This window comes from Bombus impatiens, unplaced genomic scaffold, assembly GCF_000188095.3.
Source record: "Bombus impatiens unplaced genomic scaffold, BIMP_2.2 scf_4016, whole genome shotgun sequence".
Lineage (NCBI taxonomy): Eukaryota > Metazoa > Arthropoda > Insecta > Hymenoptera > Apidae > Bombus > Bombus impatiens.
In genome coordinates, this window is record NT_180435.1 from 784,415 (window position 1) to 810,312 (window position 25,898).

The following is a 25,898-nucleotide window of genomic DNA, read 5'->3' on the forward strand; positions in this document are numbered from 1 at the left end:
CTGCGCACTACCTCGAATTTCCTCCTCGACTGTCGATTTCGTGGACGCGCCGCCGTTGAAACACTTTTGGAGAACGCTGTTAGAACGTGCCGCGAGCTTCGCCGGCGTATCCAGCGCGATCACAGCCTCGTCGCTTTTACCAGGCTGCAATTTTTCATGCTTCTACCCACCGATCCCGTATCGCCCTTCTCCTTTCTCGCGATGATCGTTGGAAGATTTTGGAAAAGAGGACGCGTCAGGAAGAAGAACATTTCCGTTTCGAAAAAGAAAATTGAATCGATCGATTGGGACAAAACGTAGGATCGCGGCATTCCAGGGTCAAAGCTGGCAGTCCCTTCGCGAGTCGTTCGGAATCTTTCCTGCGTCCAACGTACATCATGTCCCACTTTCATGGTCGCTGTCCCGCGATCATCCGTACATTGCTCGCCTCGCATGGAACTGCTCGACCGTGGAATCCCATAGCCGAGGATCGTCGCGTCAGCCACACCATACGCGTTCATCCATCGTTGATTATTGTTCGAGTGTGGAGAAGAAGACTCTTTTCCTTAAAACCGTCGAAGGAATACGAAACGAAGGAGGCGGTAACTATAGAACGTCTTTGTCCATTACGTTTTCAATGGCTTTCACGGCCCTGCTAATTTAACGCAGTCGAGCAGCTGTTTCCGCAGCGAAGAAGGTAATAAACGTGGTCTGCAATTTCGAAGAAATTACAATCTATAATAACGTTCCCAACGAAGCAACCAATGAGTACAAATGGATCCGGATGGTCCTGTGGAAGCTTCGATGGGTCGATATCGATCCATACGCATCTTTTTTCTATCGTCTAGATAGAAGCTGTTCTTTACTCGTAAAATTAAATACGAGATCAAGTAACGTTTGCTTTGCGCACACATCTTGCAGGCATCCGAGTATCTCCGATACCTCAAGTCTAGGACAGTCCGAAAATACGGATCGAGATAGACCCAGCGCATGGTGCGTCGATTCGATTATTCGATCGATGCTGACGCAGTACGGCGCAACGATGCATTTTAGTTTTCACGCGTTTGGACGACACATAGAAAGAACCGGAGAAAGCGGTGATCGGTAGATCGAGAGGAAGATCGTAATTGCTTAAAGCGAGAAGAAGTTTCTAATGAAAAAAGAGGGCGATTCTAAAGGTAGTTAACCAGGGAGAAATTTATTGGCAACCCGGTAGACGTATTACGCGTTACGCGTCGACGTAAAATCTCGCGAATAATCGGATGACATAACGTGGAGCTGGGAAGCGTGAAACATTCCGCGGAGAAAATGGTAAAAGTAAAGGAGCGAAAGCAGCGATTTGCATGATATGGATTTGCGGCGGCGAGGCGGACGCGGTTATTGCTAGTAAAATCAGAGTCGACGCGGTTGTGAATACACCTTAAGAACGAAGGTGGCATTGGACGGATAAAAGGAAGAAAAGCGGTACAGGTTTACTGCATCGGCATGGCGAGGTGAATCCGAATTCTTTATGGAAGGAAAGAGAGAAGCGTAAGTCGAAGAAGGAAACAGTGGAGGCCATGTTGGAAAATAATGCGCGTCGTAAAAATTCTTTACCCTGCCGTATCCTGTTGCCGGGTACTCCTCTTTCTCCCTGCCGTCCCTTCTAGACTCGATTCGCGCTCAAGGACTAAAAATCCAACCCCTTGCACCAGAACCAGAAAGGCCGTATTAAAGATGTACTTGAAACCCGGCTTCGACCGTATTCGAGCTGTATCCTCCGGTCTCTTCGCCGCGACTTCTTCTTCCCTCGCCGTCTTTTTGCTCCCCTCTCTCGCAACGTTTGCCCGCTCGAACGTTGTGCTCGATCGCGGCGAGCTTTTAAAAGCCAGCCTCGCTACGGGTATTTTAAGAATACGATAAGGATAAAAGAAACTGATAAATGACTTTTTTTTTACCGGCGTAGAACGTTCTTCGCTTCCAAGAAGCAAGTTTTTTCGAGGTCAGCTCGTCCGATAAGCCGACTGTCGCTTAATTTCCCTTTCCCATCGAAAGTACGGTCTTATCGTTCGGAAAAACAAGGACGAAATATCAGATTTCGATATTTCGCAGGAGAATCTGGATTCTCCGTGTCGATAGTCGCGGGTCGATCCGAATTCCGTTCCTGGCTGTTCTGCGCGGAGTCTAGCCGACTATCTTTTCTCCGTTTGACTCGCGTCGATCCACGATTCTGTTAGTCCAACAGAAATGGCGGAAATGCTAGGAAACGAGGGACGAGTAGTGGAGAGTAGAATCGTAAGAGGCTTTGGCGTTATTTTCCAAGCACCACTGCCTCAAGGTTGAATGGCTCATTACCGTTCGGCCGCAAGAAGAAACAGAGCTGGACACATTAGCGGTCGGCGACCGGTATAAGCGACTCGTTGCTTCAGCCACGCTGGACGTCGAGCCATAAAAGAGAAGCGATATTATCCGTACGATAGAGTTTTTAACGACCATTCATGATAGGATTCTATCTATTGGCTAGAAAACGTTGCACAAAACGCGCGCAGTTCCTTCAAACCCTGAAAATGTTCTGCTCGCGAAGGAGCACGCCGGTAGAGTCGTTTAATGGAATGATTCTGCGAATCTCCTTCGCTGCCGATGGAATCGGTAAGAAACGTAAAGGTAAATGCATCTACACCCGTTAGACCGCGAACTCGATTCGCTCGTAGAGGGGCAGCATAAAAATGGAAATTCCCGGCTTGTTGCCTATTCACACAGTCTCGTGAATGCCCGCGTCTCGTTGGTTGAGCCTGTACGTACACTCTCACGAGCATCTTCCTCCGCTGCGTCCCGGACGACGCTATATGTATTACCATACCTCCGCCATGGTTGACCATAGACCGGCTCACAAGTGGCCGAGACATTCGCCTCTCGACCGCGACCATGAGAGCACTCGACTCGCGACGCCTACAGCCAACAAGGACCTTCCATCTCTTCCCTCGATCTTTCCTCTGTCTGCTGCTTCTACTGTTCGTTCTCCGCGTTGGCCAACCACGCAGTGTATCGCACGATGAACAGAACCAGGCTCGACCAGTTGCCAAACTTTCGCCGGGCGCAAAGAAAGACGACTTTGGTGGAATAAATTTGACGGAGATCAACGAGGCCAAGTCGCAAGAATCGAAGGAGGACATCGAAGACATTTTCGAATCGCTGATCATAAAATGCGGTGGTCAGGGACATGATGATTTCGCAGTGTCCGAAGGAGAGTCGAGGAAGAAAAGGGAGAATCGGAAGACGAAGAAGGCGGTGGACGTGGTTGGAGCGAGTGACGAGGGTAGCAGCGAGGTGTTGAAACAGGAAGACGAGGAAGCTGGTGTGGTGAAAAAGCGTAGAAGGAACGACGTTGCTTTGGTCGGTAAATCCGAGGTTCGAGAGAGCGAAGGAATTCCGGTTGGACAGATCGGAGAAGCTACGGACGAGGGAATCAGGAGATTCGATTCGCAAGTGGACGCCGATGGTGTTGCGCCTGGCCCGTTCGACGCGCGCCACGGCAACGAAGAGTACAAAGGCTCCGTAAAAGCGATCGAGCCTAAAGAATCGGAGATATCGAATGCCGAGGGGAGTCGCGTCCAGGATGACGAAAAATCGAAACAACCGCTTCCCAATTACTTTCGAAAATCGGGAAAGCTCGAAGACGACGATAGCAAAAGCGAAGAGGAATACTCGTCGGACGAAAGTGCGGTCTCCGAAGAAGGCAAAGAGTTTTTCGCGAATAGAGAATACAGATCTTTCGTCGAGCCACGAGGTAAATCGAAACGTAAGAGTTCCACCGTTTACTTGAACGCGGAGGAGAAGAAGATATCCGATGGGGAACAGCAATCGATCGTCGATGGACAGATAAAGAAGTTGATATCGATTCGCGACGACGCGCTCGACGCTCGGAAGACCGACAAGATAGACGAGGCCAAAGTCTTAAATTCGAAACGGCAGATCGAGACGGACGAGTGGCTCGCCTTTAACGAGGAGAAGCTTCGGAACGCGAACAAGGTAAAACATATTAAACTAACAGACGCTAAACGATCGGCGGAGGTGTATAGTTTTCTTAAACGGTGGAAAGCTCGGGCCATTTCTTTGCAAAGCCAGATCGAGGATAGCGCGTTCGTATTGACGAAGAAGCGGTTGCTAGACGCGTTAGAGTCTTGAGTTCGAGTCTTACGCGAGCGATACGAACGAGCTCGGCTTAACCGAGATTCAGTCGCGAACAATCAGACGCGCCGACCTATTGGTAGCTGGCAGAGCCTTGATCGTTAACTCGACAGAGTGCGTTCGACGGCACGGTGTCTTAAACTGTACGCGAATCTTCGTTTGGCCGCTCGCGATGGACGATCTTCCGGAATCGATCGGTCAATGTTTGCGCGTCCTTTCAATCGAGATAAACGCGTTTGACGTGTTTCAGGGTAACAAGCAAAAATCGGGCAGAGTCGAGGATCTTCATCGAGTCAGGCTTCTCACCCCGGACGTCGCGGTGTACAACATCCTGCAGGACGCTCTGGAATCGTATCCCAACGACGAAACGCTGGTCTCTTACATCGATCCGAAAAACGACACTCTGAAGGAATTGCTCACTTTCGATCAGTTGACTATTCTCCAGATGGCCGAGAAATTTTTACCTCAAGCCTTGCGCCGAGAATATTCCGACAAGATGTTTTCGTGCGTCAGAAGATTCGAATATTTTAGTTGCGTCAAGTACTTTGCGTGGCCTTTGGTCAAACAATACTTCCCAGCGTTGCCCGCTTTTCCAGATTATCAATGTTGGTATCCGATCGCCGATCTGTCTCCGCAGTATCCGATTTTCCCCTTCCCCAGCTTCTCGGAAGACATCGGCGAGCTGCCAGAAGTGGTGGACGCCGATGGTACCAGAACGAGGAAGCCTAGACCGGAGGCGCTCATCATCCAGGTTCTTCAAAATACGCTAAAGGAACAGCCACGTATATCCACTTCGCCGTCTTTTCTGGATCAATCGATGGATACGTATGTAACTCTGATACCCGAGGATCAATTATTAACCATCAACATGGCCGAGCAATTGATCCCGATCTCTTATCGGCCAGAATTTGTTCAGAAGACTGTCAGATGCATGAAGGAGTACAACTATCTCTCTTGTTTCAAATACTCAGCCTGGCCAACGGTCAAACGTTTCATTCCGACTCTTCCGGACATTTTCAGTCTCATGCCGGAGTTTCAGGGTGCAGAGCTGTCGTCGGACGTTGGTAGTTACGTTCCACAACTCAACGCCTATTCCAATCTCAACTTCTACGTACCCGTCGGAGCAACTACCGTTCCAAAGAATACCGAGGCACCGGCTTATTCGTCGCTGAAGAATCGAGGAACTTTGTTACGATCTTCCGACCAGTTGGAGACCAGGATCTTGGAGATCCTACAGAACGTCTATCTTACGAAATCCTACGAGCAGGCCAGAGAGATACCGTCGTTTATTTTAACGGGGAACGCCGTGAGATTCGTTACGTTTACCAAGAGGCAAATCGAAATTTTACACCTGACGGAATCTCTCCTCCCGCCGTCTGCTCGCGCAACTTTCATCACCGAGTTTCTTTCCTATCTTCAGAAGAGCAACGATTTCATCGACGCCGCCAGATACGTAATATGGCCAACGATCGCAAAGTACCAGCCGACTTTATCCGAATTCCCGCAATCCGAGGTTCCCGATCGCGTGAAGGAGCCAGTTGATCCGCAAGGATCCACGGAGATCGAGGAAAGCTCGATAAATCCCGGGGTTCTGATACAAGAACGGGTCGCGTCGAACGTGGAGAAAGAAAAGGTGGCGGGTATCTTCTTCAGAGACAAGGAATCGCGAAACAGAGTACCCAACGTACCGGTAATCAGCGTGTCAGGCACTAGATTTGTCCCAATATTCTCCGAGCTTCCAGAGTCTGTGATTTATAACATTCTCCGATCGGTTCAACTGCAATCCATCAAATCCACTTCAGCGACTTCCAGTTTCACGACCAAAAATCAGGAATTCCTCGACTTGCTAACCGTGCAACAGGCGAATATCATTGGTATCGTGGATACTTTGCTTCCAGACAATGTTCGACCCAATTTTGTCAACGCGATGCTCTCGTGCTTACGCGCCGAAAACTTTCTCATATGCACCAGGGACGTGGTTTGGCCGACGCTGTTGATCTATTTTCCCTGGTTGCCGAATTTCCCGGATTTTGGAATCGTGAGCAGCGTACGACCCAGTGGTTCGCCCACTCCCGTCTCTAATTCCACGTTAACGGAGATTAGCTCTAGTTCCGATATACCGGCTCTTTCAGAGACCGACGTGAAGACAGGACAGCACGGGGACACCAAAGTGACCATAACCGACACCAGATTCTTTCCAATTTACAACGAATTGCCAGAGACCATCATATCCAACATCCTGAAAGCTGTTCAATTTTCTATTCCTAATTTAGCCGGTTCGCCAGCTCCGGTAAGAACGCAAGAGTTTTCGCCGCATCTGTCCGAGCATCAGATTAATATTATAAATATCGCGGAGAATTTGTTGCCGATTGCCACGAGGCTCGAATATATCGAGAATATCAAGCCATGCATCAAGGAACGAAACTTCTTGGAATGTAGCAGAGACGTTACTTGGCCGACGATCGCCAAGTTTTATCCGTGGCTACCCAGCTTCCCGAATTTCGGTACTCTTCAGAATCTGCCTGGCGAGTCGAGTTCCAGTTCCATCAACTTTCAAGTTCTCCTGTCGGAGAAGCCTTCCAGTCCCGCGGTGCAGGCTTCTCAAGCTGGTTCGATCAAAGAAGCGGAACTTTTGGAGCAAGCTGAGGAGAAAATAGAGAACATCTTATCCGACATTTTGAGCAAGAGTCCGGAATTGGAGCGATCGTATTTAAATGTAACCGATTCTGTTGCTTCCAGTTTGAACAAGAGACAGATAAATATCATCAGATTGGCGGAAAGAGGAATACCAGACACGGCTAGACAATCTTACGTCGCGCGAATGCAAAATTGCATAACGGGTTACAGTTTCGTAGCTTGCACGAACAACGTCATCTGGCCAATTCTCAAACAATACAGTTTCTCATTGCCTGACTTTTCCAGCATCAGCGATTTGTTTTCTCAGTTCCCCGGCATCGTACAGATTCCCGGTCTGCCAGACTTTGGTTCCATCGCCGCTAACATTCCAGGTATCTCTCAACTACCAGGGATTTTACATTTTCCCGGAATTTCCCAGCCGTCGACCGAGTTTCCCACGTTGTCGACGCAGGCTGGCGAACTCGCGGCACGATCAGAGTCGCAAAATTCGCAAAGCAATTCGCGCGCGGAAGCCCAGGAGGGCAAATCGGAAGGAGATCCAACGATCACGCCGTCAGTAGGTGAATCTATCGTTGATCGATATTTATAGAAGCTATCGGAATTATATCTAATTCTTTCTATCTTTACAGACAATGACGGAGCCGTCCCAGGATACGCAAACCAACCGCCAGGCATCCTCATAGACATCTCCAACGAGAAGGTCGACTTATCCGATACTGGTGGAGAAGCAGCAACTGTCAATTCAAAATCGTCGGAAGAAGTTAAAAGTAGAGAACGTAGGAGCACCATAGACGTCCTCGGCTCTTATTACGATAACGAAGAAGCGGACACGGCGGATAGCTTGGCGTCTTCGAAATCGTCGACCCTGGCATTGCCAAACATCACGGAATCCGAGTACCTTCGGTTATTGATCAGAGTGAAGGAGAATCTGAGATTCACCAACGCGAGTCCCTCCAAATCGGAACAGTATCTCGTCGACAAGTTGAACTCCACGATGAGAAATTCTTTGACCGCCGACCAGTACGAGATCTTGAAGATTATCCAAGACTTGGAAGATCGACCATCGAGCAAAGGAGTTACGCAGCAGGTTATACAGTGTCTTCTGAGTCTCAGCTTCATACGATGCTTGGGTATCTTCGTTTGGCCGCTTGTCGTCAGTAATCTGCCTTCTCTTCCTGATCTTCCGTCTCTACCGAGTTTCGGTATCTTGGGGCGTTACTTGGACACGGACAGCCAGGTGCGCGATTTCTTCGGCATGTCGACGACCGACTTCGAGCAGAGGCTGCTGGAAAGGAAGGAATCGATCGAGAGCTTCTTACTCGACTGGTACAGGAAGCTGGCGGAGGACAAGTTTCAAACGGACATAGGATATCTGAAGATCAAGGGCTATGGGAATAACCAGCTGGGAATCAGCTTCTCCGGGTTCAGGGAAGGTAGAGGAGCGAAACTCAAGGATAACAAGAATCTTCCTAGTATATTGACGATCATAAGCGACATAATGGAGGAAGTTTTGGACCAACGACCCGAAGCTGACAGAGCGAAGAAGGATAAGGAGAAAAGGGAGAGAAGCATAGAAGGTTCGAGAGAAACTGATATTCAGCTCTTGAAGAACAGCGAGGAGATGGTTGATATTAAGAGATCCATAGACGACGACGAGATCATCACGCTGTTTCTCGACAGGATCAGACCGAACGATTCGGAGATAGAGAACGATAGAGACGATACCAAGTATACTTCGGACGACGCGTACGATGCTTTCGGAGTTCTCTTTGGGACGAAATTGCACGACAAACTTGCCGGCGAAATAGAATCTCTCGATGCCGAGTTTAGAATGGAAAAAACGGAGAACGATAGAGCAGGTCCGATAGAGCCGATAAGGGAAGTAGACATCGTGTCTTTGGAGTCTGGAAAAGATTCCGACGAGCTGAAAGTTTTACCGACGAAGAGCCAAGTGGCGTACGATTTCGAGAAAGAGTCGTCGCGGGATCAGGAACAGAGACAAAGACAGAAACGAGCTAAGAACTTTTTCAAATCTTTTTTACAGAAATATTCGGACAGACGGTCCAAGGGCGACTCCAACGTGGAAAGTTTCGACAACGTCGGGGATAACAAAATCATCGAGGAAAATCAGAAAGACGCGAGATCCACTCTGGTCGTTCAACTGCCGCGTTTACACGAGGAAGTGGTGTCGAGAAAGGTGACCAATTCGATGATTCACATGGGCAAGGCTTTCAAGACGAAGATGACGCAGATGATGCCAGGATTCGGACTGGTGCTGTCTTTTTTGCTTCAAATGGCCCTGGCTCATGCGCGTGCAACCGCGTCGATGGCTGGAATGATCAGCAATATGGCTCTCGGAACGGCTATGTTCGGAATGATTCGAGATTCTTTCTTCGGATCGAGCGGTCATCCAAAAATTAAGTACGTTTACGACAACGATAAGAACGGACCAGGAATCTCTTGGCCTGCTCAATACGAATCCGGTTCTCGTTACTACGGATAGCCATCGTTATAGATAACTAATTTACACTACGATCGTTGTTGCAATATCGTATCGGATAGTGGAGCGATGAAATTTCACGCGATATTCGTTAGATCTCTTACACGCGTAGCGATTTTGATAGATGTAGCGATAAGAGTAAGCGATGTTCGAGGATTCCGGATTTCTTGGTAACAGGAGTCGAATTATCTGGAGTCGGGGTGCATAGGCTAGCCTACGAGCCAGTTTTAAACAAGTAAGAGGGTTCTACGGTTACTGATTACGATTACGCTATGGTAGAATTGTAGTTGACGCACGGCGCTTGATCTACTAAGAGTTAAGGCGTATCGACTTGGTCGGTCGAGGGTTCGTCGTTCGTTTACCTTAAAGGCTGAATAACAATGAACGTTGTATTGGGCTAGCTTTAATTTTCTTCCTTAACGCGGTCGACGACGATCCGATCGTCGGCGTTCTTACTCGGTCTTCCTACGAAATAAATACATATTTACATAGACATTTTAACAGCACGGACTGCAGAGACTCGATCTTAGTTAGGAACAAATGTAGCTCAGAATCGACACGTTTCGACGAGTTTATTTTAAATAAAATTCGTATCAGCTCTTGTTCGTTCGTGGAGGGTTTAATGGTGAAGGGTAACACAATATCTTGATCGCGCTGTTCTCTTATCGATTCGCGTATAATCGAATTGCGCTCAATAACTAAGGACAACGCGTAGGTGGTATACGTATATTGTAAAGGCCTTGGCTGCTAAGCGACTGCCAGCGATTCTCGCTAGTTTCTCGCAATATCTACCTTTACGAAGAATAAAAAAACGCTTGAGAATCCACCCATCCTGTTTTCCTTCCTACTACCACCTCTGACTTGGTTACCGCTTTTTATCGATCCTTCTGTTGCCGGTGCTAATTTTTCAAGATAAGGATCGCGGGATGCGCGCGAGTAACGTAATTGCTGCTGTCTCGAGCGCCTCGCTCCTTCCCTCTAAAGAAAAACTAAAACGAGCTGCACCAACAGACGTATATCGAGATTAAGAAGATGGATATTTGATCGTACGGCTTATCGGGACCGCGAGGAACGACGTTGGCCGCAATTTCAAGCACTCGGAGGGCCACGATCCGAACAGTCGACGTTCGCACGAATACGATTTTACCTCGTTTCTTTATTTCCCGTACATCGGCTACTTTATTTTCTTCTCCTTCTTTTTCTACGCTTTAAAGATTAAAAATCCTACCGGACGTTGTATCTTAAATTAGTCGTACTATAGAAGGGAACGGGGGGAAGGATCGTGCATCGAACCCTTGCAAAGTCTCGACATACGCGAGAAGAATGTTTTTACGTTGCATATACGACGGTTCTTTCACAAAGATCGGTGCTTCAGATAGGTAATTGGGTGAATGTTGGACTGCCACGTATTTCATATTATTAAACGATTACTACCGCCGTTAAGGCACAGAAAAAGATACGATCAGCCTATTAAGCCGGTGTTCCGGCGATCCATCGTTATACTATTTATTTCTAAACTTATATCACAGGAATACATATCGTTTTAGGCAAAAATATAAGTAAAATATATCGTCGGAAATATGTGTACGTAATTGCATACTTGTCACTGTATATGTAATAGCTAGGTTGAACGTTGATTTCCTAAGAGACGCGCGTTTATTACCATATAGAAATTTCGCAGGCATAAACTCGTCACGTTCTCGATAAACGTAAACGCAAAGTAATACTTATGCGACGTCTTAATCTCTTAGGCGTCACGCTAGCAGAAGGGGCAGCACAGAAGGTATCTCTTCTTTCTCCTCCGACAGGGTGTGATTTTCTTCCGTCGCTTCCACGGAGAAAGGTAGCTCGTTTAAATAGAACCTACGACAAATTTACAAACGTCGATCGCTTATACATCGAGACATTCAAACTGCGATTATTTACCATTCGTTCGCACGATCGCAGTCAATGTGTTCTTCGTCGCTGCACACGCGTTCTCTCTGATCGAACAAGGTATTGTTTGGACAAATTACGGGGAAACCTTTGCCTAAGTCGTCACAGGCATGGAAAACTCGACAATCGTAGTCCAGGTCTGCGTACAAACCGACCGGTTTACCCTCGCAGGAAAATCGGAAAGTCAGATTATCGAAAACGTCGAAATCGCTCGTTTCTTCGGACAGGTCCTCGTAAGTCTCTAAGCGATGTCGATCCTAGGGAGAAGAAACATCTCTTTATTTTTTTTTCAAATTTTAATTCGCCACGCGAAAGAGCAATTTACAACGTACGACGTAACCCAGAGTTGGTAAAGCGACGACGACGACCAACAGCCCTGCAAAACAGAGATTCCTTTCGCAAAGAAAAATTCGTTTTTCAAAGAGATTGGAAATGTATTTTACTTACGAGTCCATAGCAGAATCTTCGAGATAAATATGGTGGAAGAACGCATGTTTTTACAAATTTCCGAAAGAATCTGAGGCGTTTGCGTAATTGGTTTTTGCGGTATTCGTTGCGAATCGCGATCTCTGCGCGTGCGATTCGACGATACTCGGCTGATGCGGTAGCTGTCTTTACTGGCACTCCTGGTTCTTGAACCGTGCTATTCAGACAACTTATCGACCTTAATGAGCGAGTAATTTCTCGAAGAGCGTAACGCTGTTTCTCGTTATACTTTAAACGCTCGCTAACCGGGATATCCGGTTATTATTTGACGAAGTTTTACAAACTGCCAACTAATCGAATCTATACACGTTCAAAAAGTCAAAGACGTACGAGACATCCACCGGTGAAAATAGATTCAACTAGATTACTCCATCTGCGAAAACGATTTACGGTAATGCGCTTGATTTAACGTCCTTTGACGTTACGCGGTTCGAAAGTTTTTCATCGCTCTTACCCTCGTCGTTGAAATTGTCTATAACATCGATCGAAAATCTCTGTACGATTAATTTTACGTACCGATAGATGTCACTGGCTCGTAAAGAAGTCGTTGTTCCAAGCGACTTTCACCGGCGTCGACCAATCGCGGCCATCGTTCTCCACTTTCTTCCATCTTAAACGCCGCTTTCCTCCGACAGCTCCTTCTCTAACGTATACGTATATACGTAAACGGAAGGTCACGGGAAAACGATTCGGAGTATTATTTTCTAAACTAAAAGTTGGTTAACGATTTTTCTAAAGCGTTCGATTACAATCGCGATAAGAAGAGAGAATATCGAACACACGTATCGAGAAACGGGCCTCGATACGTCCCTGAGAGGCGACGAACCAATGAAGCGCAACCTTAGCGTCCTTGTCTCGTGGAAACGTTCCGGGCTTAGAGTCAGAGAGCCGCGTGTCCACGAAAGGACAGCGCGTATCAACTGCCTACGAGGGAGGCCTCGCTTCTCGAGCCGCCTTTCTCTTTAGCTTCGAGCCACGGCTCAGTTTTCACGGCAGCCTCATCCAGGAACTACTCGCAGAATGTCTGGAAGACAGAAACGCGGTGAAACGTTTACGTGATTTTCTTCTTCTCCTTTGCGTACCGATTTCGCGCGCGTGAAACGGATCGAATGGTAAACTGCTGGTCGAGCGACGAATATGTGACTCGAAGACGACGACTGTCATCGTGCTTTCAGAACGTGCTGTCCGTACGCGAACCGCAACACAAGGTACTTTATCTTCGATGCGAACACGATTCCTCAAGATTATACACGTAATTAACATTTTAATCGAAACTCTCCTTACGAAATCAAAGAAAAACGCGGTGCTATTTGATTGCGCGGTTCCACGTGCGCTTGTACGTCATTCGCCAACTGCGGCGAGTTCAACGCGTGAATAGAGATACGGGTTACCGGTTATCGCGCCAGTGATCGCACTTTTTCCGTAATTATACATTTCCTTTCGACGATAAAATTCCGATTTCTTCTCGCCCATCCGTGTCAACGAGTGGCACTCCCGATATCGGCTACCGTTCATGGCACTAACAGCTTCTATCGCTGGCTATCTCCGAAAGAGATGGAATTCTTTCTAACGCTAGTCGTCGGTGAGTCTCGCTTTGCAAGGACAGCTGGTTCAACGAAAATACCCTTGAAAGTAGTCGATGCGGAAAGGAAAAAACGAAAAGTTCCGTGTGACGTCGTTTTCCGCCGCCCTCTTCCCCGTCGCGAAAACGAGGAACGCGAAAATGAGGAACGAGCGGGAAAGAGACACCGACGATTCTAAAAATTATTCTAGAGGTTTCGAGTTTTCCCCTGCCACGCTGTCGTAACAACGTTAATTGGGCGCAGAAAGTAGAGCGTGGTTTTTGTATTTTCTTCGCGCATGAATTACTCCTTCCGAGACGGAGGAACTGAAACGTTTCTTCTCACGAGCTTAGATCTCTTCTCGATTATTCGCGCGGCTACTTGTTTACGCCTCCTCGAATTAATACAATACGTACAAGCGTGGTTCGAGCCATTCTTTGACGTTTTACTTTCGACATCGTTCTTGGATTTCTCCGATTTCACATCGATAGAAGGGCGACGTGAAATATCAGGTGTCAAACGCGAAATTACGTCATTAGAACCGGTGCAGGAAATTTTTTTAGCGTCAGCTCGAAGTCAAAATGATTCGGTTCATTGGCTGTCGTTGCACCGGTAAGGTCGCTTCGCGAGAAGTGAAAGGACCAACAGTGTTTTCGATATGCCGCGCGTCTAACCTGTATCGCTTCGCTAAAATTCTGCACTTCCTATTATACAACGTATTTATCGGTACATTTGCTCGACGTCGAATTGCATAATTTTGTGGAAAAGATGCCTGGCGCCTGACAGAAAGCGCGTTTCCATATTACGCGTCGTATTTACGACCGGCTCGGTCGTGGAAGGCTCGTATTATGTTCCGATCGTTGCATAAACGTGCGGCGAAACTAGATCACCGCTTTTCTCTTTACCTCCTCGCTCGCTGAATTACTAGATTACTGGAACCGTAATAAAGCACGCTTGCTCGTTTCTCAGGTCAGTGGGCCTCGCGAGCGTTCATCCTTTTAAACGTTAGGCTGTAAAATTAGCTATAAAGTCAGTTGTAAGATTTTAGACTGTTGGCTGATGGGATCTTTTATTACACCGCGGAATTCTCCCGTTTCTCGTTGACCCCCTTAAACGTCCGTGGTCGAGGCCATCGTTAACGCATCGATCGAAATAAAGAATACTCGTTTTACTAGCCCACGCTTTCCTCTCGCGAATCCTCTTTACGGCAAACTCCTGCGCACGATCTAACGGTTGATCAAAGGCCTAATTTCTAGATCGAACGGTTACATTTTCCTAAATACTTGTCCAAGTAGGTTCTAGCCTTTTTATCCCGAATTTCTGTCGTTCTGTCTCTCCGAGCGACCAGGCGCTCCAACGAACGCTACCTCTAACCGGATACCAGACGGAAACGAGGAAAGATTCATCGACGAAACGAATCTTATTCGTCTCGTTCGTCGAATAGCGGATTCATTGTTATCTATCGTGGCCGTTATGAAATTTCATTTATCGAATTCATTGACGGGAAGGACGGACAACTATTTTCCACGTCGATCTTTACCTATTCGAACGAAAGTACGATTTGCGTTCGACCGCGCATCGGGGAGCGGCATTTCACTTTCAGCCAGAGAATGCAGTGGCGATCACCCACTTCCCTTGCCAATAATAATCTATCACGCTCTTCTCAGATTTGCATAGCGACGTCCGATCGTACGACAAGACGAAATTGCAGCTTGCAGCTCGTAAGAATTTAATTAACGCGATTATCTGCTGCGAACAGATCTCGTTTATCTTTGATCGCGGCAACTTCGTGGACGAAATCGTCAGGCAGAGACTCTGTCTAAACCGATACGTGGGTAACAGTGGTTGCACGCGATTCCTCGTAAAGACGGTATACCAAGGAAGTAGTGGCAACGAGGTCATTCGTCTCTTTACGACTTCTTTGTTTCTACTGGCTCCTCCGGGTGATCGCCGATCCGCGAACAAATTAGTCGCGCCTCGCCGTGATTTGCGCTTATTTAGACACCCAAACGTCTATCTTTCTGCGATTTGTCTGCGAGACGCTCGTACGACAGTCTCGTAACGTAAACGTGTTTTTTACGTTATTCGGATTTTACGTTATGTGTTCTAGCAGTTGGAAGTTAGGCTCGCGAGCTCGGTGGAGTCGATATCGTAAGAGACGATGCGCGTAATCGGTTCGTCAAACGGGAATCGACCGGTTCTACAAAGACCATTGTCACGGCGACTTGCTCGTTCGATTAGGTGCGGTTCCAACCGCAAGAAAACAAGAGTCCACGAGGAAGTTTCTAGAAAGGATGCGTCACGGATTTTGAAAGAAGCGGGAAAATGGAAAGGCGAGACGGTCGATCGGAAGGTCGCGTTCCGAATCGAGGGAAAAGTTTAATTGGCTCGTGGTTTATGGTATCTGTAAGCGCGTTATCGAGGCGCGAATCTAACGCAGGATCGACCGACCATTGGGAAAACTTTCTCACGTTTCACGCCAAACAGCGCGATTACAACACGAGTGCCGTGACTAACAAAAGTTCTACGATTTACAGCGCTTGCTCCCGTTAGAGTTCTTATCGGCGGAATTGGCGTTCTTGTTGGCAACCAACAAGAATGAGAGATTAATCGGTAATGCTGCATTGTTTCGTTCCGCAGATGATACTTCTCCCGTTACTATGGGTTTTGATCGTGCCCCCTGCCATCATGGGCGGCTACGTTCCACCCGGACCACGGTTTAGATGTCCCAAAGAATCCAAGTACGTCTATCCTTGCGTGTGCGTTCGTGGCAGTGACAGAGGCCTTTATGTTCGTTGTGAGAACACCAATTTGGCAAGTTTGAGCTTGGCCTTCTCCAATTTAGGCAACGAGGGCATACCGATCGAGGAACTCGTTCTGTACAAATGCAACATAGGTAAGCTAGCTCGCTGTTTCTCGGAAAAACGCGTTTACACTTTGCGAATACGTGGAACGAGTACTACCTATCGAGCTACCTTGCAAATCGCATTCGTTATGTCACGATTAAAGGACGTTTTTATGGGCCCGCTCTCTATCCTCTGGACGTTCGAGTGTTAAGATTCGTCGACACTCCATTGAGACTGATAGAAGAACACAGTTTTCTCGGCGTGAACAGAACTCTGCAAGAACTATACGTGATAAACAGCACTCTAGAGAAATTCCCGCGTCAGGCGTTGCAAATTTTAGGCAATTTGAGCATCCTGAGTATCGTTGGCCATCGAATCTCCACTCTACCGATGGACAGCTTCGCTGACAGCATTGCGGCTGCTAAAATCGAAAAGTTGGAGATCAGCAACGGTACTGTACTATTTTGCGAACGAATTGTATCTCTGGTTTCCCACAGTTATTTTACTGTTGTAGGCACTCTGACTTCTTTGCCCGTGGAAGCGTTGGCTCCTCTGAAGAAACTGAAGAAATTGGATCTTCACGACAACGAGATTAAGGAGCTGAAGAGGAATCAATTCAAGGGTTTGAGGGACACGGAATATCTAGATCTATCCCACAATCGGATTAACAAGCTCGATGGATCTCATTTGGCCGACTTAACGAAGATGGGCTGGTGCAATTTGTCTCACAATGCCATTTCAGATTTAAAGAGGTAAACTGTCTGCCAATGATTCCCGTACGCTAACGGCGCTTTGTTCCCTATACGAAACAAATACGAATGAACGATGAAAACGCGTTAATCGATCGACGAATATCTTTGTCTGTAGGGGAACGTTCGCGAGGAACTCGCTGCTGAAGGTGCTCAATCTGAGCCACAATAAAATCAGAAAACTCGACTCGAATACCTTCCGTGGTATGCGCTTTTTGATAAGATTGTACTTGAGCGATAATCAGATAAACGACGTTGGAAGAGGTACGTTTGGCCCTGTTACCAGGATAGGTACCATCGATCTGGCTAGGAATTTTATCAAAAAGATCGACTTCCAGATGTTTAATCAGCTACAGTTCGCAGAGGTACGAGTATCGTAGATATCCTGAGAAATAGTATTGATCGAGGCTTCGAGGACGATCCGAGCAATTTAAAGCCGCGTAAAGCAGACGCGCACGCAAAATATTCAATTTGTTTTTCGTTGCAGCTGTTGGACGTGTCCGAGAACTTCGTGACAGTGGTAGAAAAGCTGTCTTTCAAAGATCTTTACTTGGCGAAGATCAATTTATCGCGCAACGAGATTTCAAAGATAGAACCAGGCGCCTTCGAAAACTGCGTCAACATCACGATCCTGGATCTAAGTCACAACAAGCTCGATAATATTTCCAGATACTCGTTCGACAGTGCAACTTACGCCACGGAACTGCGATTGAGCTACAATCGATTCACCGCGGTCAACCAGGTCTCTTTCGGAGGCGAATAATTCGACGATCGAAACCCTAAGAAATCCGGAGCGAAACGATCATTAATAATTGCAGGTGCCGCTGCACAACATGACCGGGCTGAAAGTTCTCAACGTGTCGCACAATTTGATCCATTCGGTGCCTCGTCAGACGTTTCCCAAGCTATACGAGCTGCACACGATCGATCTGTCCCATAACAACTTGTCCGAGATCCACAACGCCGTATTTCAGACTCTCTTCAGTCTTCGTGTCTTAAATCTATCGTACAATTCCCTGGAGAAGATAAAACCGTCCACGTTCGGTCCTCTGCCGACGCTGTTGGACTTGGACATGAGTTACAATCAATTGAACGATATCGCTCGTGGCAGTTTAACCAGATTGCCAAGCTGCAGGTAATCGATGATTTTACAAACAAATGAATAAACAAAACTCGTTCAAATTCGCTTAAACTATCTAAAAACGAGGATGACCATGGCATCGAATAAAAAGTCGCGTTAACTTGCAGGAGCCTGTCCGTCAGGAATAATCGATTGACGAAGATCTTCCAGTTGCCTATTTCTCTCGGTAGCTTAGATTTTTCCGAAAATTGGCTGGAGGAAATTCCAACGATGGACGTATGGCCCACGATGAACGCTCTTCTCTCGCTGGACCTTTCGGGGAATCGATTGGGCGATAACCTGAAACATGGCAGCTTCGAAAACCTGCTTACCTTGAGGACTTTGAACCTGCAGTCGAACAACATGACGAGGCCACCGTGGGAGGCACTAAGCACTCTAACTAGCTTGCAGTATCTTTATATGCAGGTTCAACGATCTTTTATATGCTATCATAAGTTAAGTTAAATATCACGTCGCAACCTGACGAGCAAGGTGATTTAACTTAACGCCGACGATAATTTCAGCACAACCAGCTAACCGAATTGGGAAAGTCCGCGTTTGGACGTCTTCCAATAGTGTTCGAACTGAATCTAGCGAACAATCGGATATCGAACGTGAGCACTCGAGCTTTCGAGGGACTGTTGCAATTGTTGACGCTGAATTTGACGAACAATAAACTCACCCACATCCCCAATGGAGCGTTTCAGAGTCTCGTCTCTTTGAGATCTTTGGATCTTTCTCACAACAAGTTGGAACGACTGGATAACAAAACCCACGGGCTTCTGGACGATTGTTTGTCTCTGGAGAGACTCAATCTCAGTCACAATAGGATATCTTTTATTACGAAGAAAACGTTTCCCAACGATCCTTGGATCCCTTATCGGCTGAAAGAAGTCGATCTTTCGTACAACACCATGCCTGTGTTGACGCACGAACTCACTGTAGGAACGAAAAAGTTGCAGTACTTGAATATCAGTCATAATAACATCAACGAGATTCGAAGATGTGAGTATACAGAAGAGTCCGCGAATTCATTTTCACGATAATCCAATAGCTTCCACAAAAAGAAAAAAGATTAAGAAAGAATTGAAAAAAATTGAGATACGAGATGATTATTGTGTTTCGTGAAAAGATGATAGTTTCGAAGGTTCTCGGAGACGATTAAAATTCTTCATTTTTTGCTACATTAAATCGAGTTAAGCGGCGAACCACTTATATTACTTTTTCGGTGTTCATTCAATATCTTTTCGTCCTTCTCGATTATTCTAGATGTGATTGGGAACTTGACAGCGATGCGAACGCTGGACCTCTCCTACAACGAGATCAACGACCTCTCAGAACCGGATATCTTTGATCCTCCGAAGAATTTGACTAATCTGTACCTGAGTCACAACCGCCTGACTCACGTACCCTTGAACAAGATCCTTCCGTTGGCGAAATTGAAGATTCTCGACGTGAAATCCAACTCGATCGGAGTGTTCAACGATATGTTCATGAAGATCATAGAAAATAGCACGAAGCTTCAATATAATGGTAAGGAACGAGTAGCCAAACATCGATATCTCTTAACACAGAGAAAGAGAGAGAGCAAAATGTTAAATACGATTCTATCGATCGTTATTTTTAATAACCGCTAACGTCGTTAGGAAATTACTTTTTTCGAGATATTATTATTATCGAGAATCGGGTATCGTTGTATATATTATTTCCAATTGCTATTCAGGAAATCCATTGCACTGCGACTGTTACGTGAGGCCCTTGAAACGATGGTTGAACGTTCATACCGAAATACCAAAGGAATGGTCGAACGTTAGCTGCGAAAGTCCGCGTTTCCTGGCCAACAAACTGCTGACCGAGGTGACGGAAGATCTGATGGCATGCGGTCAGAGGGAAGTGAAAGAGTATCCCGAGTTCGACATCACTCCGGACGTAAAGTATCGAGATATCGAGTAGTACGTATTCTAGAAAAGAACGATCGATCTTGGATTCGCATAGATCGAAGCGTTGGCATTTCCTTCACGCAGCTGCGATTATTTTGCAGCAACGAGGAGGACAAGAGCTGGAAGGCGACGTGGTACGTGACGTCGCGAGAAGACATCGGCGACTTTTACGTGGTGGTTCGCGAATCTGGAAGCAGCAAGTCCGCGATCGAGAAAGATCTCGTCTACAGCGAGAGGTCCTTTAAAATTCCAGAGTTACAGGATTCCGGGACAAAGTACGAGCTGTGCGTGCTGGCGAGAGACTCGGAGGGGAACGTGAAGCATTTTCGAAGCTCCCAGTGTCGGATATTGGCGCAGCACGGGCTCGACTCTTCAACGTCGAGGTTCGCAGTGAACGCGTTCCTGATTCTAATCGCCGTGTCCTTCGGTACTCTAGCGTGATGGCAGAAGAAAAGAGCGCGGCGACATCGTGCTAGATGTTTCGCGCGATTCTCTCGCTGCTCCCACGACTAACCGTGTAAATAACGATACGATCGTAAATCAATGTTCCGGCGTGGATCGTGGCTGTACATAGGTTGTGTTTTACCAGTACGCATCGCTAAGACGTTGACCGTCGTGTATTTATTTTTGTAAAATATAGTCGCTGATCGGTACTACGATTCTCGTTGTTCACTCTGGACGAAGAAATATGACACGAGACACAGGCGATTTGTCGGCAGGGACCGAACGAAACCGATCGGTCGGTATCGGAGACGATAGGATCGAGACGAAGGATAAAAAGAGTGGAGGGCAGGTAATTGGAGATCGTTAGGTGGTTGAGAGTTGTAGACGATTAGCGGACAATTTGTCTTAATAACTTTGGTCGTCTAATCCCACGAACCTAATTCCTCGCGGAGCGTTGTCCCGTCGTTAATAAAGGCGTTTCTCTCGCAGGCCCGGTTGAAAAAGTTCTCAAGGAAGTCAGCGGGCTCGCGAGCCGCGCGTAGTAAGATGATTTCATTATTCCGCGTGTTATAATTAGCATCCACGGTTATCCCGGAGGAAGAGGAACGGCTCGGGGCCTTTCTAATGAGGCCCAAGTCCCGTGGAAGTTGTCGCTTCCGCAAAACGATCCGCCAGGAAGATTAATGGCGTCAGCGTCGATCACGATCATCCACGCGACACGTTTCGCTCGGCTCTTCCTTCCTATCGTTCGCTCTATCGGCCATTATTCGGCCTTCGGTTCGGTGGTCTTCCTCGCGATGTCGCAGAATTCGCCAGATACGTAACAAGGAGGGACGTGACCATCCTGTTTCGTTGACGATTAACGGGACTTTGGATCGGTAAACGCGCAACGCGCACGATCGTTATCGCCTCTACGCAAAGAAAAAAGATAATTTACTTTTTCGAGCATCCGCTATTAGACGAGAAAAAAGTGGATTCTTTTGGCAAAAAAAGAAGAAGAAAAGAAAAAAAAGAAAAAATCCAAAGGAATTTCCTCTCAAATATTTGAGGTACAACGTAATGCTTAAATTTTGATTCCGAGCGAACGCTTCGAGGAAGAACCGTGTTCATCCTGCTCCGTACTCCAAGCGAACATCGTATCCTTGAATTTTCTCAAAGCGACGAAACGGTTTAAAAACCGACCGTGTAACATGGTAAAGAGTACTTTAATGGTATCCTAAGATTTAGCCCGATTTTTTTGAAAGAGCAGAACAATAAAAAGATGAAACGTGGACGCAAACGAGATAGCTTGCCCACGGTAATTTCTTCGGTGCGGAATAATAATCTGTGACAACTAGAAACGGATAAATTGGATTACGAGGGGAAAGATGGGATCCGAGTAGAACAAGACGGAACCGAATCTTTCTCTCCCTCCTTTCTCTCGTTATCTCTCCGTCTTGTCGCTGATCTTGTTATTTGCGCTATTAGCGCAAGGTAGGAATGGATCCTTGATAACACGTTACCGGAAATGTCGTAGACTTTCGTGCGATCGCTTTAATTATCGAATGTTTTTCGAGGCAGTGTCCGAGGATGGAGCCCAATTAGCATCGAGCCGTGGCGATCGTTACGGAGCCAAACGATTTCTCGTAGCGAGCGTAATCGCAATCGGTTGCTCGTTACGAAATCCTTGGACACTTTCACCTGGAGGCCTGGAGTATGGCGTGGCTCGTCCAGGTACCGTACACGAGAGTGCACGATCGTGCACGAGCGAGCACGAACGACGCCAGTGTCTATCAGAGGCAGACATCCGTTTGTCTGGCCTCGGCTCGGCCATAAGGCCCCAAGGCTGTTTTGCCTGAATAAATTTATGCGCGTCTCATCCTCGCGGTCGAACGAGACGCGGCGAGCCTCGGTTTCGTTGACCCGACAGTCGCCGCTTCCTCCGCTAATGCGATAATTAATTATCGATCAACGACCACCCTTCTATAAATCATGGATATTTTTGCAGGCAGACCAGCTTCGTTCAACGTATCGATTTCCAATTACTTATTCCGGTTCGTGGTTCATATCCATGGCAGCGAGAGCCAGTTATAAATAGATGTAAAAAAAAAAAAAGAAACGCTGGAAGATTTCCAAGGGAAGATTTAGCGCGATAAACAGGCGACCAGTTTCTTCGTACTGGCTGAACGCATTTACATAGTCCACTTTGGGCAGTGACTCACACCGGATCCATGTAAGGCCCAACGTCGCGTCTCTGCTCGTGGACCTGTACGCCTACGGCGAGACGGCGAGTTCGCGCTTGCAAAATAAAAAGCAGCGTTCCAACGCAACGGGAGGATCCTCGAAAAGGCTACGTGACTCGATTTCGTAGTACCAACGAAAATACAGAGTACCAGTCGCGGCTGAAACATCGAACGATTCCTCGGGCCCAAAATGTACGGCTCGTTGATTCTCCAGCAACTTCGCGCCAGCTACTCGTGGGAGGAAAGAGTAATCTCTTGCAGCGTATCGCTCTCATCGATCTTGCCGCGCGCGCCGATCGATCCGCCGAGCAATTAGCCTGACACTCTTGCAACCCTGACTCCGTTACAGCGAAACGTTACGTTCAAACCTATCGACGAGACCGCGTTACGTGGAAAATTCGCTCTACCAAAGCGAATTCTTCCTTTCTTTCGGCGCAAGTTACATCCTCGTGGAGAACCGTGTCTATCGCTGCATTCGTCTCTGGTAAACGAGAGTTGCATATAATCCGTCTCGGGATACGGACCTGAGACGATATTTCACCCGTCGAAAACCACGTTCGGATCGTTTCCACTGCGGGCCAATTTCACCGGTACGATAGGAGCGAGCTCGAGACTGCCGCAGCGTTATTGGCTTTATCCGTGTTTCTTTCGGACGGATATCGCAGGATACCGGCGTGGACCGCCAGACAGAGGTTAAGCCAGCGGTTGCGAAAAATGCCGGTATCAGCGGCAAGGGTACCTGCTGCACAACGTACCATCGGACGGATCTCACGTGCGCGCCGTTAAAAAGATGTTGCCCCGTTCCGCGTCGACGTCCGGCTGCGCGCGATCCGTGTACCGTGTGGGTCCGGTGTGTCGGTGTGTGCGGTTCGAACTCTGCCGCCACCGCCACTGCCCGGGCCCGTCAGTGTCTCTCGCGTTCTCGCACGGAGAACAACTCCGACTCGATCGCGTCGTCGCGTCTCGCCGCTTCTTCCTCCGTGTTTATCCGTATTCCATCGGAATCGCGCAATACCGCGTAATACCGCGTCGTATCGCACGAATATCGATATCGCTTTAAAAGTGAACGCCCAAGGACGTCGAGACAGCTGATTCTCGAGGAGATCCAACGATCCGACTAAATGAGAGATTCTCGTGGTTAGAGCGAAAACGTCGCGTCGTCCCTTTCTTCCCACCTTCCTTCTCCTTCTTCCCTGTTCTCTCTCCCTTTTCCCGCTCTTGTCCCTTTTACGCCCCTTTCCCTCAATTCCAAGAATATTCGTAGAATATCGGTAACGTCGGCCAGCTTGACATGGAGACCGGACCCCGAAGGCTGCTCCTCTGCTGGATATATATTCTTAGTGTGGCAGGAGCAAACGGTGAGCAAGTTGAAAGTGCAGCTGTTTACGGAAAGGATTATTTTCGCGAAAAAAATGGGACGTGGCCCGGATACGAAGGAAACGTCACGTGGACGGACGGTGGACGTCTGGCTCAAGGCCGACGGACGTTCACTCGCCAAACGCGCGACTCGATCGTCGCATCGGCCTCGATGCAACGCTCTCTCGCGTCTCGTAGATCTTCGTTTCCATCGAATTTCTATCCTTTTCTTTTTTCCTTCTTCTGTCTGTTCCGTCAGGCGGAGGAGAAGATCGCGCGAAACGTACGCGATAATCGTAGCGATTCTGGCCCACGGTGATCAGAGGCGCAGAGAGAGTAATTGCACTGTCTCGTTTCGCAAGAAACGAGGGAAACGTTGCGCGAAGTGAGAACTGCTTTCAACGGCGTGCGATCGGGTTTACCTGACGCGTATTTTTACATCGCAGTAGAGTTACGAATGTTTTTCGCGTATCAGAACTCTCAGAATGTGTTCTCAGAATTCTCCAAATTAGCCCAGGACGGCTTGCATGGTTGTCTGGCAAGCGGAAAAGCATCGGAAAATTACGTAAGAACGTTGATGATACCGTGCGAAAGGCTGGAAACTTGCGTGATTTACGCGTGAACAGTAACATTGCCCGATGAATCACGCGATACCTTTCATACGTCTCGTTATTCGCCACTCGTTGCTTCTAACTGCCCGCGCGTTTACGGCTGTCCACGGCGAAAGTTAAAAGGTTTTTGTCCCTTCTGGCTTGGCAAAAAATTAATTTCCTCGCAAATTGGTCGAGCTGACGCGACGATAGAAATCGCAATATGGTCGCAGAGACCACTCTGTGTACCGGTTGATTTAGCGTCGGCATGTTTTTGCGTAATCAAACGGAAGACGCATCGCTCGCGATTGCTTCCTCGTGGTAATTCGTTTCTTCCAGTTAATTCCTCGGCGCGAGCTTAATGGGCCACGTCGTCTCGGGCTTGATCGATCGGATTCGATTTTCTTTCGCGTTTCTCTGTTCCGTCGGCTAAAATTCTTGTCCGAGAGCCAACCAAATTGATTAGCCGACCTTTGCTGCGCCATGCAACGAGCAGAACTCGTCCGGAATGCTGGACGCGAGCACAATCTTTCTATCGGGGAAAGAAAGGGAAGGAAAGAGGACGAAAGTGATTTTCAACGCTTCGTGTTACGTACTTTCCAACTGTACATGCCCTCTTTCCTTTTCTCTCCTATCTTTCTAGGCCGAATTTGAAAATCGTTCAAAACCCATCGTCCGTCCTTGTCTTTAAAAATTGACTCGAGCGTTTAACGATTCGTTACGTCAGGAGGAAAGCTGGATTTCGCATTCCGTTCTCTCGTCTCGGCTCGGTTGCATTCCTGGCACGTGGGCAGGAGAACGTTGAAAAGAGAAGGTGAAATTCGACTTGACTGCGCGGTGACTCACGAAAGCATTTTTTCCAATATCTATCTATTTATTTGTCACGAATGCAACGTGTATGAAAGATATTCTTCGATTTAGGGGATCTTTGTTTAATTTTTATTTAACGCGCGTCCATAAAAACGCGAATTTGCCTGATCCGCGAAGGAATGAAACGGACCCGCGTGTTGTCGATGCGGATCCCCCCCCCCCCCCCCCCCCCCCCCCCCCCCCCCCCCCCCCCGCCCCCCCCCCCCCCCCCCCCTCCCCTCCCCCCCCTCCCCCTCCCCCCCCCCCCCCCCTCCCTCTCTCCCTCCCTCTCTCCCTCCCTCTCTCCCTCTCACTCTTTTCCAACTCTTTTTTACTTTATCTGGATTCCTCTTCTAAAACGAGTACAAAACATTTTCGCTCCTCCTATGCGACGAATTTTTTTTTTTAATTTAATTTATACTTTACAATTTATCTAGCTGGACATTCGGTAATCTTTTTTAACTTTATTATTAATTAACATGTGGATGGCTATACCCAGCGGGATACCATCTTCGC

The 25,898-nt window shown here is 47.6% G+C and overlaps 4 protein-coding genes across 4 annotated transcripts in view; 3 read left to right on the forward strand and 1 right to left on the reverse strand.

Moving 5' to 3' along the window:
- Positions 1-2,628: 2,628 nt before the first annotated feature.
- LOC105682027 lies at positions 2,629-10,174 on the forward strand. Its single transcript, XM_033324599.1, is given in 4 exon segments — positions 2,629-2,815; positions 2,817-3,987; positions 4,397-7,343; positions 7,413-10,174. Coding segments are annotated over 4 exon segments (6,081 nt in total). The 5' UTR covers positions 2,629-2,726; the 3' UTR covers positions 9,287-10,174.
- A 311-nt stretch (positions 10,175-10,485) lies between these two features.
- LOC100745714 lies at positions 10,486-11,988 on the reverse strand. The gene is made up of 4 exons (XM_003494846.3): positions 11,666-11,988; positions 11,551-11,594; positions 11,210-11,475; positions 10,486-11,146 (listed from the first exon to the last, which is right to left on the reverse strand). Exons 1-4 carry the CDS (start codon positions 11,709-11,711, stop codon positions 11,038-11,040), a joined length of 465 nt encoding a protein of 154 aa, XP_003494894.1. The 5' UTR covers positions 11,712-11,988; the 3' UTR covers positions 10,486-11,037.
- Positions 11,989-12,484: 496 nt separating this feature from the next.
- On the forward strand, positions 12,485-20,956 carry LOC100745838 (insulin-like growth factor-binding protein complex acid labile subunit). The gene is made up of 12 exons (XM_003494847.3): positions 12,485-12,912; positions 15,907-16,162; positions 16,276-16,563; positions 16,627-16,864; positions 16,980-17,226; positions 17,349-17,603; positions 17,680-17,996; positions 18,110-18,407; positions 18,506-18,986; positions 19,251-19,514; positions 19,705-19,933; positions 20,023-20,956. The coding sequence occupies exons 1-12, from the start codon at positions 12,814-12,816 to the stop codon at positions 20,360-20,362; spliced, it is 3,312 nt and encodes a 1,103-aa protein (XP_003494895.3). The 5' UTR covers positions 12,485-12,813; the 3' UTR covers positions 20,363-20,956.
- A 2,520-nt stretch (positions 20,957-23,476) lies between these two features.
- The window catches only part of LOC100749148, a 20,849-nt gene continuing 18,427 nt past the window's right edge, over positions 23,477-25,898 (forward strand). Inside the window, exon 1 of the mRNA XM_003494873.4 lies at positions 23,477-23,945. Coding sequence (XP_003494921.1) covers positions 23,879-23,945 — 67 coding nt within the window. The 5' untranslated portion in view covers positions 23,477-23,878. The remainder of the gene's footprint in view (positions 23,946-25,898) is intronic.